The sequence below is a fragment of the Tachypleus tridentatus genome, chromosome 13, assembly GCF_004210375.1.
Source record: "Tachypleus tridentatus isolate NWPU-2018 chromosome 13, ASM421037v1, whole genome shotgun sequence".
NCBI lineage: Eukaryota > Metazoa > Arthropoda > Merostomata > Xiphosura > Limulidae > Tachypleus > Tachypleus tridentatus.
In genome coordinates this window covers 53022749-53043763 of record NC_134837.1, presented here as the reverse complement: position 1 = coordinate 53043763, position 21015 = coordinate 53022749, and the positions used below count along the sequence as shown (strand labels likewise).

The following is a 21015-nucleotide window of genomic DNA, read 5'->3' as shown; positions in this document are numbered from 1 at the left end:
ACGGAAAAATATTTTCCAAATTTCTGAAATTCATTATAATGTCATATATTATTCTATTTGATTTCGAAAGGTTATATTAAAATATTGTAACGTTTATTAAATCTGTCTCTTCCTGTTCATTTTCTCAGAAACTATGCATATCACACATTTGCACATTATAACTTAGTCAAATTATAAATAGGCTTGGATGTCACTAATATAATATACAGCTAAGTTTGTTTGTTCGCGTCTTTCAGCCATCTGTTCTTTATACGATTCCACGTTTGTAGATCAATCAATACCAAACTTTACACAGTTACACAGGATAATATATGAAAGATGTTTTACTCCCTATCTATGTAAATAACTATCAATATGTACGTATGTATCTATTTTCATATTTTTCTATCAATCAGCACCCAACTTGATACAAGATGACGCGAGAGAGGGTTGGACCTCCATCTAATTTCATATTGATAAAATTCTTGGAAACAGCGTGTCTTTCTGTTTAATATGGCACTTATAATGTTTATGAAAAAAATAAAAGTACAATTTCCTATCATTTTTTTATGAGTGAGTTTTTATTTCGCCCTGTCCAACGGACGGGTACTCTAACTATTATTATTATAAAGATAAGACTGGTAAACATGGCCAAAATGTGCTTTAAAAAATGTATTTCTAGTTATTTTTACCACAACTGTAAATTTATGTTTGGGATTAAGCACATGAAACATTATTTTAGCCTGTTGACTTGCACTGTAAAAGCTAATTCCCTACACACGTGTTTTGCCCTTCTCCTAAAATATGTCTGTGGGCGCCTATAGCTGTTGCATGAAACATTACTGATTCGCTTGTCGTGGGCCTGTACTGTCGATAAAATATTCAGTTCTAGATCAGTATAATATGTAAAACTTGTATATAAACCATTACCTGTAGTAATCGCCAATATCTATTGTATTATTTGTATATTAAAATATATTTGTGATGAGAAAAAATTGTGTGTAACGATCTCGTTGGCAAATGTCATAAATTTAATACATATCGATATTCAATTAACTTTTGAACTCATATTAAAATTTCCAGCAATTTGAAATGGTAATATGTAACGTGCATAACATAATAAATTGGAGACTCATCCGAAACGAATTATAATACAAAAACCATAATCGCTATTGCTATATTAACGCGTGAATGCGTCAAACAGGAACAAATGACCTCACTGTGTTGTGGGCAAAATGTTTATATAAAGAGTATAAACGTATCTTTGTTGTCTAAAACAGATTTGATAGCCATTGTCTGCTTACCTTTGAAATTAACTTGTATTTTATTTATAAACTAAACAGAATAGTTAGCATGCATTTTCTAAAAAAAAATAAAATAATAATAATACCGGATATCGAATATGGGTTTTATAATCGTCCGGAATTATCCGTGGCTTTCATTAGTCCCCTGTTACGGAAGACAGTTGACGAGAAGGGAGTGGTTACTATGATAAATAACACAAACATCCTAACTAATGTGGTTTAAAAATAACGTATTATCACTCGACCAAAAGAGTTGTATAAGCTTTAAGAATTCAATGTATATACTTATAACATAATATATACTGTGCCATGGTTTGGGTGATTTTGTAGGAAGATGTAGCAAAATAAAATAAAAAAATCGTAGCGACCCTTTCGACATACAGCTCTCAAGTAATTAATTTACGATCATAGGCCACACACAAAAAAAAAAGTGTTAGAGGCTGAAGTTAAAGGTCACATATCAAAGTAGGAAATAGGTATAACTCGAGAAATGGCTCTTCATAACAGTCTTATGGCGGTGGTCGGAGTATAAACTTCAACTAATACGTAGTATTCTTATAGCGATGACCATTTTATTTCAACTACATCCTCCAGAGTGTACTAACATAATACACTCCGAGATGTACGAGGCATTTGTGTGTCTATCCCTCCCCAACACTGTGTATGTTATTTTGTAGCAAATTTAACAGTTTGTAGTTTTGATGTAAGGACGTGGCGCTATCTACGAAGTTAGATAACGTTAACTTACGTCAAATATAGTAATCACTTAGTAACAGCATTAACGGGGGAGAGGTTGTTATGAACCATTCAGTAACAAGCCCCTTATTCCTAACTATTATTCCGTAATGTTTGGTAAAGATTGCCTCAGCAACCTAGAAGTAATAAGATAACAGTCAGATTTTTATTTTATGTTGATAGATAGACAGTATTTACAATTTATGAATAAAACATACTATTCATTTCATGTGCTTCCAAAACCTAAGGGAACTACAGATATATTAGCATAGTTAGTTAATTTAAACTTAAAATAAGATCAATGAGTAAGATAATTTTTGTAACAAGTAGTTATCCAATAAGTATAAATTATTAACCACACAAAGCAAGACTTCGACTTCTTTTCAGTTCGCTGTAAATTCATGGTACATTCCAAAATATTTTACTTGTGTTCGTTATATTCTTCATTTGCCATCCAGAATACTTTAAAAAATTCTCCTATTCTCTCAACATATCTCAATTAAGTTACGAAAGTTCTTTACAAATTAAAAGTTTATCATCTAAAAATGTGTCACATGGCCCAAAAATAACGAACTGGAAAACTGATTTGCATGTGACACATTTTTAGAACATTCTGAACAGTTGCCAGATGGAAACAAAATTGGAAAGTTTAAAGAATGATAAAGGTCTTGGGCCAGATAATATTTCCCAAAGGGTTTTGAAGGAGATTAAATATTAGACACGTGAGCCACTTGCTATAAATTATCTTTTGTAGGTCCTTAAATAGTGGACAAGTGTCAGAAGATTTAAAGCTGACTAATGTTACTCTTCAAAGGAAAAAAAATTAAATTGTGTTTGTAAATATGAGCCTCTTAGTCTTATGTTAGTGGTAGGAAATTTTTAAATGCCTGATAAATGAAGATTTATAAAATCATTTAAAAAAGATTAAAATTCTATTGGATAGTCAACGTCTTCACTTGGGGAAAATTTTTCCTTATTATTTTGATGTTTTTTAAAAGGTTATTACTTATGTAGACGAGGGTATGGCTGTACATTTAGTATATTTTAAATTTTCAGAAAGCATTTGAAAATGTAGTTACTACATAAAATGCTTGTTCAAAAATATTATCTTGTAAGTGTGGGAGACAGGTTAGTTCATCAGACAGAAAACTGACTTGATGAAACAAAACAGGAGATTACTGGATTAGTGTTACAAGTGGGTTACATCAGTGCTCCTTTGTATGACCTTTGTTCATTTTGATTTATATCAGAGACAAAGATTAAGAAATGGTCAATAAACAACTTGACTTTCCTGATGGTATTAGTCTTTGTTGGCTGTGAAGAGGATGTAATTGATTTACAAATGGATTTAGTTTATTTGGTGAATTACACAATCAAACTGCATATGGCTTTTAATTATAATAAATACATAATTTATGTGATTATGCATAAAAGTTTCATGGAAATAACCTTAAATGCTGTATTATGGAAAAAAGGGATTTTGGTTCATTAATCTCTCAAACCGTTCAAAGCAGTGTGCTACTTATTGTTAGTGGAATGACAAATACAATTTTACACTGTATTCTATTTACAGAAATACTGAATGTAAATGTTATGATTTCACTGGGGAGGCAACTGATTAGGTCTCATTTTGAGTACTGTATTCAGTCTTGGGTTTCGTACATCAAGAAGAGTACCAGAAAGAAGAGGGCTATTAGAATGATACCTTGAATAGAATACTTAAAGGTACCTTTGAGGATGGAAAGGCTGGAGGACACAAACATGAGTACCCACAGAAATACTTTCTGAGGGTAGGAAGTAAAAACATGTATGTTGGAGATCAGCTTTTACAGTGTACATCAGAGTAAAAGAATGTGTTGTGTGTTTAAATGCACACACAAATTTAGTCTCGATAAACAGCAATAAAATACTTAGTTTAACTACAATGTTAAGTTTGCATAGTGATATGTTATATATTTGTGAAATGAAAAGGGAGGCACAAATGCTCCTTCCTGTGGATGCCAATTGATACAAATATAGATTTTGACAGAATATGGGTCATCTTAAGCTAAGACAATTGTTTTTATAACAGGATGATTAGTCTTTGAAATGGTTTGTATTCAGATGTGGTGGATAGAGTAGATTTAAGGGAAGGCTTGACAGATATTTGAATGATAATGACTAGAATTTAGTTTTAAGGTATATATATATATATTTTTTTTTTTTTCAAATTTCTTTATTATGGCATTTCAAAGGCAAGTGTTGCTAACTAAGACCTAATTTATTTGGTAATATACTTACACACACACACAACCTTTGAGAGAGAGACAGAGAGTGTGTGTGTGTGTGTATTTACCAATTTTTCTTATTTTAGAATTCACATAAATGTTTTCACACGACATCATATTGTGTATTTAATTTTTGAAATGAGAAATGGATACAAACATCATCACAGAAGAAATTATAAGAGTTCAAGACAACTACTGTTTACTGTGGTAACAGCTGGATAAACATGTTCTTTACAAATGAAAAATGCAACAACTGGTCTGAAATTATTACATTCAGAGTTGTAAAAAGCTTGAAAATATTTCACAAACTCACACGAAGATACAATGTGAAAGCTTTTATACAAAATTTATAAAATACAACTTATGGTTGAGATTCTCAAGGCCACTCAAGTATTTAAAAGCAATATATTTGATCATTTTTGGTAAATTCTATTAAAACTAAAATCTTATTTTAATATCTTGTAGGAAACTACATGTGTTATCATTTTGAACAAATAATACACTTAATTTGCTTCATCATTTTCTGTTCCACAGTTTCTTATAAAATGTTCTCCACATTAACACATCACAGCATAAAAACAAACAAACTCTTGTGTAAAATTATCCAGTGACAACACTTTATTTTCCTATATTGGTTTTATTAACAAAGTTACAATTATAGGGAGAACCTAACCAAAGTTTTTCAATAAAACACTGTTAAGGGATTTTTACTTCTCTAAACATAAAAAGGTAGATAATACAACAGTAATTTTGCTCTGTCTATGCTCATCATATCACCAAAGACAGGACGTAATATTTCTGTTTACTTTGAGTAAAGTTAGTGATGCCCATATAAAAGAACAGACAAAACCTAAAATTTACTTTCCTAAATGTAAGAAATACTACCATATGGAAGGGGGAATTAAACAAACTTTGTTTTCATTAGTAACACAGTGAAATGCCAAAAACTAAAAGTGGCAGACATTATATATCTATTTTTGTTTAGTAGGTAGAAAAAGTAAAAAGAGATCAGTAAAAACATGGTATCTCTTAAATAGGTAAGAGGATCCATACATAGTTCCACAAAGAATTAAAACAAACATGGTTACTTCCTATCCTAGCAGCCATAATATTTTTATATAAACACGGGATGATGATCCTGTATAATACCATGTAATGACAGCTTGTTGAACACAGGTACATTTAATAACCGTTTATGTTTCTCAAAACATCAGCTACTCACTGGTGCCCTCTATTGGATTTGGCAACATTTAAATATTAAAATAGAAAAGAACCCATACATGTTTAATACATTATTTCATACTACATCTTGCTTGGATAATGCTACAAAATTGTCTTCAATAATCTATATTACTACAGACAGTCACACGAATTTCTTTTAAATTTCAGGATTCTTATAAGAACTAGTTAAATGATAAAATTTGTTCAGACCTTACACAACTGTTTTGATCTCGCTGTAGTTTTTCATTTAAGTTAGCCAGTATAGTGTGTAACAACCTTGTCTCTAAGGTCTGAAACAATCTTCTCACAGGTGGTTCGTGACAAGACAGACATTAGTAACACTTAAGGCTTAAGACTGGGCCATAGCTGGATTCGGGAGACACGTGAGGTTTGGGGAAGTAATTGGTGATGCTGGCACACCAGCAACAGTGCTTGATGTAAGCCCACTTGAAACTGTGAAGAAAAAATTTACTGATGTAAGAAACTGTACCACAATTAAAATAAATGTTAATAAGCAACTTACAAATTCCTCCTGGCTGTTTTCTAGATGTTTATAATCATACATTCTTTAAGAATATTAACCTCTGCTTCCACAAATACTACCATCCTCACAGATAAAACAACACACAAATTACTAACATATACCTGAAACTGGTGTGGGAGAATTACTATGTCCAGTGATGTGTTCATATCGTGCTTGGTGTTCTTTTACAACGGGATCTGAAACACAAATAAATTTTTCTATATTTAAAATAAAAGTATTGTGGACACTGTTACAAAACCTTTCACATATTAATTCATGAGTCAATAGTTATTACAGGTTATTGAGTTAGGACTTAAAATACTTACCAAGATACACTACTGAGGTCACTAGGTACCATGACCTACTACACAAAGTTACGTGCTATGGACTTGCTAACTGTTAACAGCAAACGAACATTCCTTCCTTCGATATAGTAAATGTGATTAACATAGAATATTTTTAATCAACAAACAATGGCAATTCACAAAGCAAAACCTGTTTGTTATTAACAGCAAAAATAACTAATGCACATTTAAACTATTATTACCTTTTATTATACCATATAATTAAAGAAAGTTTATCTATTATAAATTAACATCCAACTTTAAATAACAACATAACTTCGCTATAGTTAAGCATACATGTTTCTACATATTCCTGTGTAGTTCTGCTTAAGAATTATTTTCACTTTGGTAATTTTTTTAAATACAAACATATATAATTTATTTATTCTTTAATTTTTGGTTCTTTTTCTGCAAATGTTTTTGATACAGTCTATCATTCTTGATGTAACAGTGCAGGAGTTTCTTGTTTCCAGGTTGTTGTTTAGTGAAACTTCATTAGTGTTTTTCTTACAAACTCATCCAGAAATGTACGTTTAGATCACAAGTAGTAGCATTTAGATGACCATAGCAGCTAAGTTTCAGACACCGATGATCTATTTGCTAACAATTTGTTTCATATAATGAATTTTAAGGTATTTGAATTGGTTAAGGTTTATTTCCAAATTCATATAAATTTCTTCAAAGTTAGTTTTACTTCTTTCATCCAGCTGAAATTAAAAGTATTTCTTAGAAAGTGTTTACTAAAAATAGTCAGAAAACTAATTCCAACATGAATGATAATAATTTTTGTGCCCATACCATCAACTTACCCAAAAGTTAAATTACTGCAGCCCTATTATGTTTTTCAGAGCCCAACTTAGCTAAGATGATGATGTGAAAGATATGCATGTATTTTTATCAATATTAAAATATTACATGTAAGATGTATTTATTTTCCATTCATTTGTTATTCCTTCCATAGTTTTGTTTATCTCTGAATACCTAGTTACATTAAAACACTAATGTTCTGAACTTCTAGCTAATCACGATTGAGTAAATGTGTTCATATTATAAAACTGACACCTAGTAGTAATATAAAGATATTATTAATGTAGTCAAAGATTATGTAAAGTTATGACCACAGAGTAAATTAATACCCTGCCATAAGCTTCATAAACTGAGTATTAAAGTAGTAAAGAATTATTTGTCATTTATCACTTGATACTTATTAATATAGAAATGTAATTTTGGAATATTATATCAGTGTTGTTTTTGGAAATAGGTTTTTTTCTTCTTCTGGTTCTTTTTCCTAACTCCATTATTTAAAATAGTTATTATTGATATTTATATTCTATCATTCATTAACAATTGTATCAAGTACCCAGCACCTGTTTATTAACTGTGTTTTTGGTGAGTGATGAATTTAATTCAAACCATTGTTACAATTTGATAAGCTGTCTTCTTGATTGAACCCAGGTTGTAATGACATTATTTTAGACTGTCATGCACAAATAATTCTAGGTCCATAAAAGAAATTGTTGAAAATTACAAAAACTACTTTACTTATCTGGATAAACACAAATGATATATTTTTACAGTGATTCTCTTAGATATGTCACTGTAAAACAAGAGTATGTACATCAAATTTACATCAACTTACAAAAGTATGGATGTTCCATTGCTTCCCTGGCAGTTAGTCTTTCTTGATGATCGTATCGTAAAAGTTTGTCCAGAAAATCCAAAGCTTCAGGACTGACCAAGTGTTGGTTTTCACTGTGGACAAACCTTTCCCATCGTTTTCTTGAATGTCTAGAGAAGACAAAAGATATTGCAAAACATTTTTTGATAAAATTTGTTTTCATAGTGCAGAGGTATACAACTGGATATATTAGGAGTCTCTATGGAGCCTAACTCTATATTTAGACTTTCATGTCTATAACCTTACATCATTAATCCACTAGGAAATGTTTAATAGAAATATAAAAACAAGTTAGGGATAGAGAATAAGAGCTGAACTAACCTAGGTTTCAAGATGTATACTGTCTGTTTATACACTAAAAACATCTTAGGTAAGAGGAAGAGCATATGTTTAAACTTTTACAACTGATACCTTCACATATAAACAATACCAGTTTTAGGGCAGTAGCGCTGGGTCTCTAATTTCATTAATATATGAAATTTCAGCACTTTTTATAAGAAAAAAAATCTCAAAATTCAACCAATAAAAAACATTCCCCTTCAATGGAAATAAATTTGTGAATGTGAAATTCTGACTACAAAGCCAGTAAGAATTTGTAACAGCAGAAAAAAATTCCATATGTTACTTGCTGGTGGATGCTTCTCCTAAAAATCTGATATCACATGGTTATTTATCCCATTAAGCCCCAACATAAGTGACTTAAGACGTACATTAACTAACTTAAAACAAACTATTGGAAACTTCAGAAATTTACTTCACCATTAGTAAAATATTTATAAGGTCCAAATAATGGTAGAAAGTTACTTCACACATGAAATATTTCCATAAGAACTTGTAATTTTACAAACATTAGTCAAACTTTGCAGTGCCATCCCAGTAGCTGAAATTGACTGGAGTTTACGTAGAGGACAGATATCAACTCAATTACAGCCATTAGTGCTAAGTTATTTATTACAGAAAGTGATGCCATTAGAAATTCAAACAAGTACAACAGAAATAACACTATATAACAAAATTTTTACTTTTTCTTGTTCCTGGGCAGAAAGTGTTATTTCCCAATTGCTTATGCCTAAAATAAATGGAAAAGACCTATTTTTCTATTCAAACTTTGCTTTTGTGGCTTGGGTAATTAAATTTTCAAATTTAGTGCTGAGTAGCTGACAGAGAATTTTCAAGAACTTACTAGAATGTTGTAGAACTTACAAAAATTTTCAAGAACCTTTTAGAAATTTCTAGAACTTTCCATAGTAATATATATAGAGGGGCTCACTCCTCTCCACTTCAGTTTAGTTCTAGCTGCCTAAGTGAACACACATAGACCTATCTAATTTTATCAAAGATGGCATCAAGAAGCTGCAAGCATTCTCCAGATGCATTCTGCTATGTATGTGGCCAATTTATCAAGACAAGAGAAAAAAGTACTCTGTGACAGCATCTGCTAAAATATGTGAAACCTACAAGACACATTTCAGCATGCCTGTTAGGGATCAAGACAAACCCTGGGCATCTCACTTTACCTGTGAGTACTGCAAAAAAACTATAGAAGGTAATATGGACAATTTTTGCTTGCTTGAATAGTAAGATTTTATATTATACAAATTTTAGACTTTTTAAAATTTAAGTATCTTTTGGTGCACTTTGAGGAATACAATAGCGTCAAGACCTTGATAGAAGCCTTGAAGTATGATGAGTACAGCTGGGAGGTTATCGGAGACATCAAATGGTGGCATTCCTCATGGGTCTCCAAAGAGGCTTTACCAAGTTTCCCTGTTATCTTTGCCTTTAGGACAGCAGGGACACCACAGCACACTACAACAGCTAGCACTGGCCACAATGGACTGAGTTCTCTGTGAAGAGGCACAATGTCAAGTGTGAGCCACTAGTGGACCTCCAGAAGGTGTTGTTCCCACCACTGCACATAAAATTGGGGTCTTATAAAACAATTTGTCACAGCTTTTTATAAGGAGTCTGCAGCCTTCAAGTACTTTCAAAACTTCTTCCCTAAGCTGTCTGAAGCAAAGATCAAAGCTGGTGTCTTCGTTGGACCACAAATAAAGATCTTGGAGTGCACAGAATTTTCCAAGAAGTTCAGTATAAGGAAAAAAAAAAATCTTGGGGCAGCTTTGTCCCAGTGATTCAGGGCTTCTTGAGCAATCACAAGGCCGAAAATTATGTGGAACTGGTTGAGGCTCTGGTGAAGAACTACAGCAAAATCAGCTGCAGGATGTCCCTGAACGTCTATATCCTTGACACTCATCTTGATAGATTCAAGGAGAACATGGGAGCATACTCAGAGGAGCAAGGCAAGTGCTTCCACCAAGATATACTGGACTTTAAACACTACTACCAAGGAATGTAATACAAAAACATGATGGGAGACTATATTTGGAGGCTGATAAGTGAAAGTGGTTCACATTACAGTCACAAATCTCAAAAACTACTCACTTCAAAACATTTTTGTATAACTTTACTATAAATGCATGTAAATCTTGATTCATATGTTGTTTTATTCAGACTTTATGTAAATGAAAATGTGCAAATTTGCCCATTTTTACATAGAAAATAGGTTAATTTCTAAATTTCATTAAGAAATAACACATACTATCCAGAAACAAAATTTGTGTTATGAAGCATGATATTTCTGTTTCTAATAACTGACTGCAAGAGATGGACAAAAAACACAATCTGAAAAATATACAGATCATATACTTAGACCTTCATATCACTTTCACTCTTTGCTAAACTATAAAACTTTTGATATATGATAGCTTGTATATTCAAAAGAAAATGATGCAATTTATTGTTTTTACTGGAAGTTTTAATAATTTACATGTATCATAACTGTGCAGCATGACTTATCAAGACCTTAGCACCTAGCTTCCAGACTAAAAGAGCAAAAATTATCTCATGGGTACATAATGAACTCTGTAAATTGGACAGAGCTTGAAATAAAGTTAATGAAGAATAGCATAATTGATAGTGGAACTATGCAAACTTACAAAAAGCATTAGTGATTGGTATTGTGTTGGTATAACCTTGCATTTTGTGGAGGTAATGAGAAGTTGAATGAGAGAAATAGTAATTAGTTTCTGGGTCTGATAAAGATTCTAGCTAAGATGGATTCCACGATAGCAAACTATAACTTAGAAAGTTTGTTTCTTATTAGTTTTGTCATTAAATAAGGCACTGCAATCATGCTCAATGCAACTGAATTTCATAATTAGTCATGTCAGCTGCTTGACTGAACTTCTTAAGAACAACTGTGGATTTGAAATGGATGTGAAAGCAAATTATGAGAGCACTATGTCCCTTATAAGTGGCCAAATGTTTAATTACAAAGTCATGGATGATCTAGAACATTCATCTGAAAAGCATTTAAGACAGAATTTTTGTTTTTTACTCATTACAGACCAATGGTTTGTCTGTAATCACTCAAAAGTAAGTTCGGTTTCCTATCTGGCATGGAAAAATATAACGTAAAGAATAAAGAATTGTCAAAGCATTTCATCAAGCTGAAAATATTTCTTACATGATGGAGATTTGCAAGACAAAAACATTACAGATCTATGCACTTGGTGTAAAGTATTTTTGGAAGTGTTACTAAACAGAAATATCACAATTAAAGTTATTAACCTCATCAAGATGCCAAAGGAATAACTTCCAAACACACAGATAGCTAATCAAATTCTCCTCACAGTGTTGGTTACTACAGCAATTGCTGAATGGACTTACTATCCTCTCTGTTGCATCAAAAGGCTTGCATCTCAGAAAGTAAGTATTATTGGAAATATATTTTGAGTTTTGTAAAGTGTTAATTTCCAAAACATACTTACCATTCACTGAAAATATAGCTAGAATCCCACACAAAGGAGGTGGAGGGGCCAATGAGAACATGATCCATACAGAAAGCATCTGCACAGAACAGTAGTGTACCAAGATAAAAGTGGTACATGTGGAGGAACTACACTATATCCAGAAAAGGTTTGCTTTTCATTTAGAACCTAGTTCCTGTATCAAGGGTGGAATAGTGCATGAGGAATTACCATTATAGGCTAGCCCCAACTAGATAGCCTAGGTTCCAAAAATTGGTGCTGGTACTAAGGGGTCTTGATCCCTACATCCCACACTGGTGGCTAGGGCTACTGGACCACAATGTCACAGATATACATACTTTTGATTGAATCCTAATCTCTAGCCATAGACTGATATTTTTCAACAACCGGAATCACAATGGGAAAGTAAGCAACACCAAAGTGAACAAATTTTCTCCTCCACCTGAATATGTCCAAAAGTCAACACCCCAGGATTGGAATTACTGAGTCATGTATGCCATACTAAAAAAATACAGAGTTCACATAATCTAGAATTATGAACATTCACCCTCACTTCCAAACCAAGTAAACAAGGACTATTCCAACTGTCCCTAAATTTATGAAGCAGACATGAAACCTGTGATCAACCAAAGGCCTAGGATGGAACCAATTCATGTTCAGAATTATAAAGAGACAGTGGACCTCCTTCCATGAACAAAACCAACATTGATCAAAGAGAAGGGCCAAGAATATCTTAGCCAGATAGTGCAGTGTCAAATCTGAAATAAAATTATAAGTAGGCTCCCACAGAGGCTGGTACCAGTCCTTCTGACATCTGAGGAAAGCATCTTCAGTCCTGAACAGGAGAGCTCCCAACTTTGCACTCTTCTTCAAAAGTGTAGGAACACACTTGAACACTTTGGAGGAAAAGCCTCTGTCCACTACCCCAGTGACTGGAAACTATAAATATGCTAAAAACTCCAACTCGTGACTTCAATATGTCAGTAGCTAAAAAAATCTCACATGCACACACTTTTACCAAGAGGTTGAAAAACCAAAACAAACAAACATAAAAAGGAGGTAACAAGATCTATCTATCCCATCATGTAATAAAACTGTAAATCTCCCAGTCTGAACAATACAAAATCAGGAAAGAGGAGAAATCAAATACTCCCAGCTTCCATTAACAAGGGAGGAGAAAACTGCAAGTCCCAAAATCTTACAAATCCAAATGATTAACTGAAGAAAAGGAGCAGGAGTTGGATCCAAATCAGATGTGTGAGAAGTGAACTTAGTAAAGAAAGGTGTCAGAAAACAAATACAAATCCTCCTTAGGATCAACAAAAATTGCAATTTCAGAAGGCCCAGGAGAAAACACTCAGACCAAATTAATGTCTGAATCTCTTAATGGACAAGAACATGAACAGTCCCAACTGAAAGTGTGACACAAATATCTGTATTTTTATATATAAAAATAAAAGCATAATTAAAACTTCCCAATTATTTTAAAGAATGACTTCATAAGCTACTCTGTAGTGTCTCCACCCACTTAATATTTTGAATGTACAAGAAAAACATTACAGAAATTCCAAATTTTATTCTAATACTAGTTTCTATAATGCAAATTTTTAAATGATATTAGTACTGAAGCTTTACTGTTAGTAAAACAATAATGGTAACATAAGTACAGCTGATAATATTACAGGCTAGCATAAAATTGAATGTGGAGAGATTCACGTGTGTCAATATTTTTCAAACGCATTACAGAAATAACAAGCCTGAAAAAGGTTTTCTACTGATTATTTAAAACTGTGTTATTAATTAGTTTTATATCCATGTTTTTTTTAAAGAGCAAGATCATAAAATATTGAAAAAAGTGGTGAATATACAAAAACTTACCTTCCTAATATATCACTAAATCTGGGATCTAATTCTATTTGGTATTTGTCTAAGTACTCAAAGAGTTCTTCTGTACCTAATACTTTTGCTATTCGTACTAACTGAAAATAGAAACAAAATTAAAACACTTAAATATACCATTTAAAAGAAATTTCCTGATTCAATTAAATATGCATCTTTACAGATATTGTTTTTTTAAGAATTACCCTAAGAGCATAAAATGTTCTGAGAAATTGACTGTAGATGAATTAGGTTGATAGTTTGATATTATGTCAATCTTTTGTTCCAAAATGACTTTTAGTGACGTTAAGCAGAAAGTAGCAACTGAACTGTGAAGGATTATAAAGAGAAATAGGGATACAATAAATTGTGAATCAAAAGTTTTTAGTGAGGCCATCAATTTAACCAGAGACAGTCACATGGCTGAAATGACAACCATCTTTATCACAAAATTCTAATTAATTTAACTGTTACAGATGTGAAGTTTATACTGTTATTACAGCAATAAATATGTTTCATAAATCTACTCAATTACTGCACTTTTTTCTTCAAAATGATTAAAATCAGCACAGGTTCAATTTAAGATATCATAATTTTGAGTAAGAGAACGTGAACCCACATACCAATGAAACTTTCAAACACAACCTTCATCACGAGCAAATGGCTAAAGATAAACATATTATAAATGTTAATATTCTAAATAACACAGCTACAGTCTCTAGCAAAAAACACACAAAAGTATTTCATCACCTTCAATAAGAATAAACAGTATCTAATAACAAAAGATAATATAATAATTTTATCAAACATGTGACTGGTTTGTTTTTGTTATTTTACAAATTCTACTACTGAATATATAGAAATAACAAAATATTGAACCTTTTATGACCTGATCTTTATGTGAGAAACTGATGTTACAACAAAAAATATACAGCTGACCTCTTCATAGAATCAACATCCAAGAACTATAACACTGTCAAGCACTGTAAGTATCTCCCTTTAATTAACCCTTTCCAGCCCTGGCATTGCAGGTCACACACTCAAAGAAAATATGCAACAAATTCTGAAAAATTATTTGTGATGTATATCCACAAATTTTCTTCAAAATAAAAGTATAACAAAAATCTTAAAAAGGTTTAAATTTTCTTTCAGTTCAGTTTTATTACTATTAATTTTGAATGAAATAATTAAAAAAACAATGAATCTAACTCTAATTGTCAATACTTAGTCTCCTTTTGGAAAATTCATTCAGATTATGTAAATTGATACATTTTCCACCTGTGCAGACAGCTTGTCAAAAGACAAAACAAAGCTGGAAATGTATAAATTCAGAACAAATTCTAAATTTACTTTTTTGTGAAAGTAGTTTAAGAACAGTAAATATTTTACATTTTTTATGTTTACAAGTTAAAATTCAATTACCCACATACTTTTCAACAAATCATCTTTGTTTCTAAAGTTGTCAAAAATAATAAATATATCATTTGAAATGAATTATTCTTGTTGTCTCAACTGTTTCTCCATTGGAATCTTACATTTCCAAACTTTTTTGTCATAGAACATCACAAAACCTATATCACTATGTTCAAAATAGTAAGTTATTAACAGTTCTATACTGTTTGCATGCTACAGAAAGGTAATGACTTAACAGGCTTTCATGTGTATTTATATTGTTATAGTAACTTCTCTGCTAGACCAATTTCTGATACAAAAACTCACCTAAAGTAATTTCACACCTAACAGAGAAGAGAATAATTCATAATTATGAAGTCTTTGGAAAAGAAAATATACAAACCAAATGTCTCATTTTCTAATTTAGCCCCTACTATTTGAAACAACTGTAAAACAAACATGTTTCATGTGTAAAATAAAAAATTATCAGGACAAAGGTGAGAATTACCATCAACAGTGAAGGAGAGGGTGTGACAGATGGACATAGCAAGGTCTCATTTTTTAGTTTATGCCTGTGTACAAAGAAGATTGCACACAATGAAATGTATTTATTTCCTAGACTGAAAATATATTTCCAATACTTATTTACCCCTCTCACATGTACAGCTATTCTAGTTTGATGCTTCCTTTACATACAAAAACTATTTTGTATGCCTCAAGTCTTGAACTTCCATAAACCCCATTACCAATGTGGTTCAACTGCATCTCATGTACAAATTATCATGCAACAAGCTTCCACCAATAAAAGTGTGACACGCCTTACTAACATGCAACTCTCTCTCTCTATTCGATTCTACCAAACTATGACTTACAGATTAGGCAAAAAAGAACTGTTTTTCAGTGGTAAAAGAGGTAAGTACATATTAAAAACAACTTATGATCAGTAACTTAACATCACTTAAATGTGTAACTAGAATCCTACATTGAATAGACAGAGAGACCTGTGTCAGGGATAGAAAATAATTATCCTCTGAAGACATCTGAGGAACACCCACAAATTGTGATCCTTGTTAGATGGGAGACCACTGGGAGATGGGAGACCACACCACTGCTGCACTCAGTGTGAAAACAGGTGTCACAATGTGCAGGTATGCCAATGACATTGATGAAAAAAAGAGGAAAAGGTATATAGCCTGGCCAAAGGCGCCACAGCATGGCGCAGCCGCGCCTGACTAGGGGGGTCCGGGGCAAGAGTAGCACCTCCTGTCCATGGTAAGAAGAGGTTCTACACCATCTTCACCTCAAGTAAAATTGAATGGAAGGATATACTGTGCAAACTGACCCTCAAAACAGGTATATGTGCACACATCAACAACCAACCATATATCCAAGAATCCAACACCTGAATGAAGGTAGGAAGAGGTGTGCTCATGTAGCAGATCAAATCAAATTCAATCAGACTGGAACCCCACTACACAACATCAGCCTCAGACAGTGAAAACACCTGAAATGAAGTGCAAGATGAAGAATTGTCACTCCTATCAACATTATCCTCCAAATAGGAAAAAAGTTGAAATGTAATGCTATCCTCTGGGTTCCACCAAACAGAAGCAGACTGCTTCGAAAAATACATAACAGCCTCACCATCTGGATGGAACTGCACAGAAACTGGACACAACATCAACCTCCAGGACTCACCACAAGAGGTGGAACATTTGACTGGAGGATCATGTGCCATCTAAACCAGAATAACACCACTATCCTGCTCTCTACTGAATGGAAGCAAATACGTTCAGGTGGAATCTTCCAAGTTACATCACACCATTGGTTAAGAACTGAAAAATAACATGAACTCCCATACTCTACTAGAACAACAAAGTGGATAAAACACAATGAACAGTCTAGAGGAATGCCAACACTAGAGACAGTCAACAGGTGATCACAAAAACCCTATATTGAAAAGAAGATTGACCCCAATTAATTCAGTTAAAAGGACAGCAATCCCCTTCTGCTTTACTCATTTAAGTCCTAAGGTTAATTCAGTGCATAAAGAGCATATTAATGAAGTAAATATATCATGAGGAAAACCTATTAGCAATCTTGTTGAACACTCAAACTCAACAGCATGCTTTATTGTGTGACCATACAGTGCAGATTTAAGATATAGGAAGCATACCTGGACAAGCAATGCTTGCCACTAAGCATATTCTGAATCCAAAATGGAACATACTTCCAGAAGGAAGAAATAAATATTTATAAAATATAATTTACCCAGTTAAAGCTGCACCAAAGTTCAAAGGGTGGCAACAGGCAAAAGTCAATACCAAGAAAAGAAAGGAAAGGAAAAAACAGAAGACATAAAACAATGAACAAAGTGGGAGATGAGCATAAGCAGAGTAGGCCACATGCTTGACTGAAGAGTTTCCTCCAACTTACATACACCACACTGATTATGGGGTAAAAGGGAGTTGAAGTGTTGTGGTATGCAAAAACAATTTTTCATATAAGTGGTAGAACTGAATAAGAATAGCTAGGTATACATGTGAAAAGAGATACTGCACAGTATCAGAAATAAGAGTTGTCTCAACAGTATCAATACTATAATAAGTAATTTATGTTAAATTTCATACTTCAGAGAAGGATGATAACTTCTTAGTAAAAAAAAAAGATCTAGAGAACACATATGATTTTCATACTAGAGGAGACTGGAATATTTAAACTATTTATTCATACAATTAATAACTTCAAACATGCATTAAAATATGGTTTATTAGGTACATGTTAGTGCTGAGTTTATTCATATACATTCATAATAAAATGATTTTACTAAATTTTGAATGTAATTCTCTAAAAGGTTGGGCCATATGTCCTTTGACCTACCCTTAGCAAGAGGGTTAGACTCTCACAAAGCCAGTATATGGATTATCCAATAAATATGTACAAATCTTATTTTTATATGAGGTCAACCCTTTCAACATGGACTCAGTCCCTGGAACTAACCTCATATAACTATTTTGTGTTTGTTATAGTTTTCAAGTCATTACTTTTAAATTAACAAGTGTATGGTAATTATTTAGCAAATTATTAGTAAACACTGCAATGCTTTCATACCCAAATTATCTGATTTATGTTTTTTTTTAGTTAAGTCTTAAGTTTTGTTAAGTAATGATTTTCTCAGGCTTTTTTTATTTTTTATGTTGCTTATCCATTGTGCAAAGTAATTTTAATTTTAACTTTATATTTCTAATTTCACATGATAAATCATTATAATGTCTAGGTAGTTTTATCAAACATTTTTTTAAGAAAAAACCTAATACTTTATTTTTGCTAACAAATTTCTGTACGGGTTTAGTCGATTTCACCAATCTCGTGATCACCATATAAAATTAGGAAATAAACATAAATTATAACTTTTTTCCTTCTAGAATGACTAAAGATTATAACACAAAAATATAAGTGTTCAGAATAAATAGCTTAAATTTCATTACATTATGCATTAATACAAATTTATTATTTTTATTATACTTACCTTTAAGCCATGCCTGGCTAAAAATGCAAAAGTTACAATGATGCAGTGAACGTGCACTCACATTACCATATCCAATATAAAATTGACCTTTAATCTCTGCGTATATTATTATTTACAAACAAGTTCTTAAACTTATTTTTCTTAAGACACAGAAGAGTAAATAAAAAAATAAAGCAAAGAATTATCTATTCAAGACCTTTGTACTCACTCGTTGCTTGCCATAGTTAGCCAAGCCTTAAGAAATTTCACACATTGATGTAAAAAATTTTTTTTTAGAATTTATACACACATTTCAAATAACCAAAAATCATAAATACTATATTAATATCATAGAATTCTACCATAATTTATCAAGTTTAGTAACTAAGCTGTATTTGTGTCTAAAAATATATAAATTTAAACACCCTATAGACTCAACTTATCAGCACAAAAGGTTTGTCTCAAAAGAAAGATAAGATGCTGTTATATTGAATTGGCTTAGAAAATCACTAATAGGACCTTCTAAGCTTTTAACTGGTTATTAACATGTTATATATGTAGAAGTAAGTGCATATAATGTTTCCTAAAACAGAAAGAAATGAGTGGGCCATGTGTTTGATTCACTAAATATAATGATAGCTTAGCAAATAAAAAAAATAAAAGGGATTTTATTTTAAATTTTAGTTTTTCAAAATCAGTAATTTAAAATATATAGTTTTATATATTTTTATATAGCTTAGCAAATAAAAATGATAAAGGGATTTTATTTTAAATTTTAGTTTTTCAAAATCAGTAATTTGAGTTCCTAACTTGTACGAAACTATAGACTTTGTATTTGACATCATAAGTATCCAATTTGAACCAGTATTGCATTTAATGTACTACTTGACACACAAAGATCAATATTTAGAAGTTATTTAATTTTCAATTAAGAAATTAAATAATGTATAATATAAAAATTTGAATTATAACCTACAAAATGACAGAAACTCATAAAACAGTAGAGTTCAATAAAATTTTGAATATGATTCAACCACAATGACATGGCTTTTCACCCTATGATCCATCTGGAAAGAGTCAAAAACATTTATAAGTAACATTTCAGTCCTGCTGAAAATTCCACCTTAAAGCACAAAAAGCTTGTACCTGATCATAGTTGTCATGGCCATGAAAGAAAGGCTCTTTCCTGAAGATCATACTTGCTAACATACAACCTAAGCTCCACATGTCCAGTGAGTAGTCATACATCTGAAAATATAAATACTATCAGTAAATTACTGATAACCAATTAACACATAAAAACATCAGAAAAAAAACACTTTAAAATCAATCAGTACATTCAACTTATCTGATAAGCACATACATCATCCAACTAAACATATTCATACATTGTTCACATTTTACTCAACTTAACTCCTATACATGTGAAGCTATACATAAATATTTTCTATAATTCTGAATTAATACCTTCATGAAATTTGACAAGCTTCTGGCACACATTACAAGTATGTTGTACACACACACACAAGGAAAAAACAGGAACTCTGATATTTTTCTTAGAATTCACAAAGCTCTATTGAATCAGTTTGTGTGAAAGGTGTATTTCATGTTAAGAACAACCACTTCTTTTCATCTTACAGTTTTATATTTTCTTTCCATAATCTCAGAGTTCTAAAGTAACAACAAGGTGTTATTTTTGTTTAGATAAAGTTTTATATTTCTTATTTCCTTTACTTTAACACTAACTGTAGCAAAACCTTCAATGTAAAGTGAAATGAAATTAATAAGACCATTTTTTTCTTTTCAGCTGATTACAGAATTTATAAGAAACATTCAACTTACTCAATAGCCTTAATTATTAATTTTTTAACATCTGCTTCATTTTAACACTAAATATGGGCATGGCTCTTCTCCATATCATGAAACTTCAAGTTGCATTCAAAGTTTAAATAAACTTGATTATAAATGTAAAATTAGCATCAGAATGTAGTTTATATTTCAAACTTTTATAACATATTTCATTTTATTACGTTTAAAATAAAACATTAAAATATTCTGTCTTAATTTCTGCGTGTATTTGTGTCTTATTCGAAATTCTCCTGTGTTAGTTTGTATGACTTAAATACTATAACACCTTTGCTGACTAACTTATCTTAGGTTTAATCTAAAAAAAAAAATTCTAGGGCAAAATGTACAGGTCCAACGTACTAACTTTACTTTGCAGTAAGAAATAAGTTTTCTCAACTCATAAAAAAATCCACACTCATTTTATACTTAACTTTCAAAGCAGTTTTCAAAACCTCATAGTTTTTGTTTACATTTATTTTTACAACCAACAGAAATATCTTGCATC

At 31.6% G+C, this 21015-nt stretch overlaps 1 protein-coding gene across 8 annotated transcripts in view; it reads right to left on the bottom strand.

Annotated features, from left to right (window-relative positions):
* Nucleotides 1-4605: 4605 nt before the first annotated feature.
* Nucleotides 4606-21015, bottom strand: part of LOC143236032 (casein kinase II subunit alpha-like) — a 45636-nt gene continuing 29226 nt past the window's right edge. For all 8 annotated transcript variants that reach the window (XM_076474258.1, XM_076474259.1, XM_076474262.1 and 5 more), the window contains exons 9-13: nucleotides 19809-19910; nucleotides 13763-13863; nucleotides 8013-8161; nucleotides 6152-6226; nucleotides 4606-5959 (exon numbers count right to left, since the gene is read on the bottom strand). In XM_076474258.1, coding sequence (XP_076330373.1) covers nucleotides 5856-5959; nucleotides 6152-6226; nucleotides 8013-8161; nucleotides 13763-13863; nucleotides 19809-19910 — 531 coding nt within the window. In that variant the 3' untranslated portion in view covers nucleotides 4606-5855. The remainder of the gene's footprint in view (nucleotides 5960-6151; nucleotides 6227-8012; nucleotides 8162-13762; nucleotides 13864-19808; nucleotides 19911-21015) is intronic.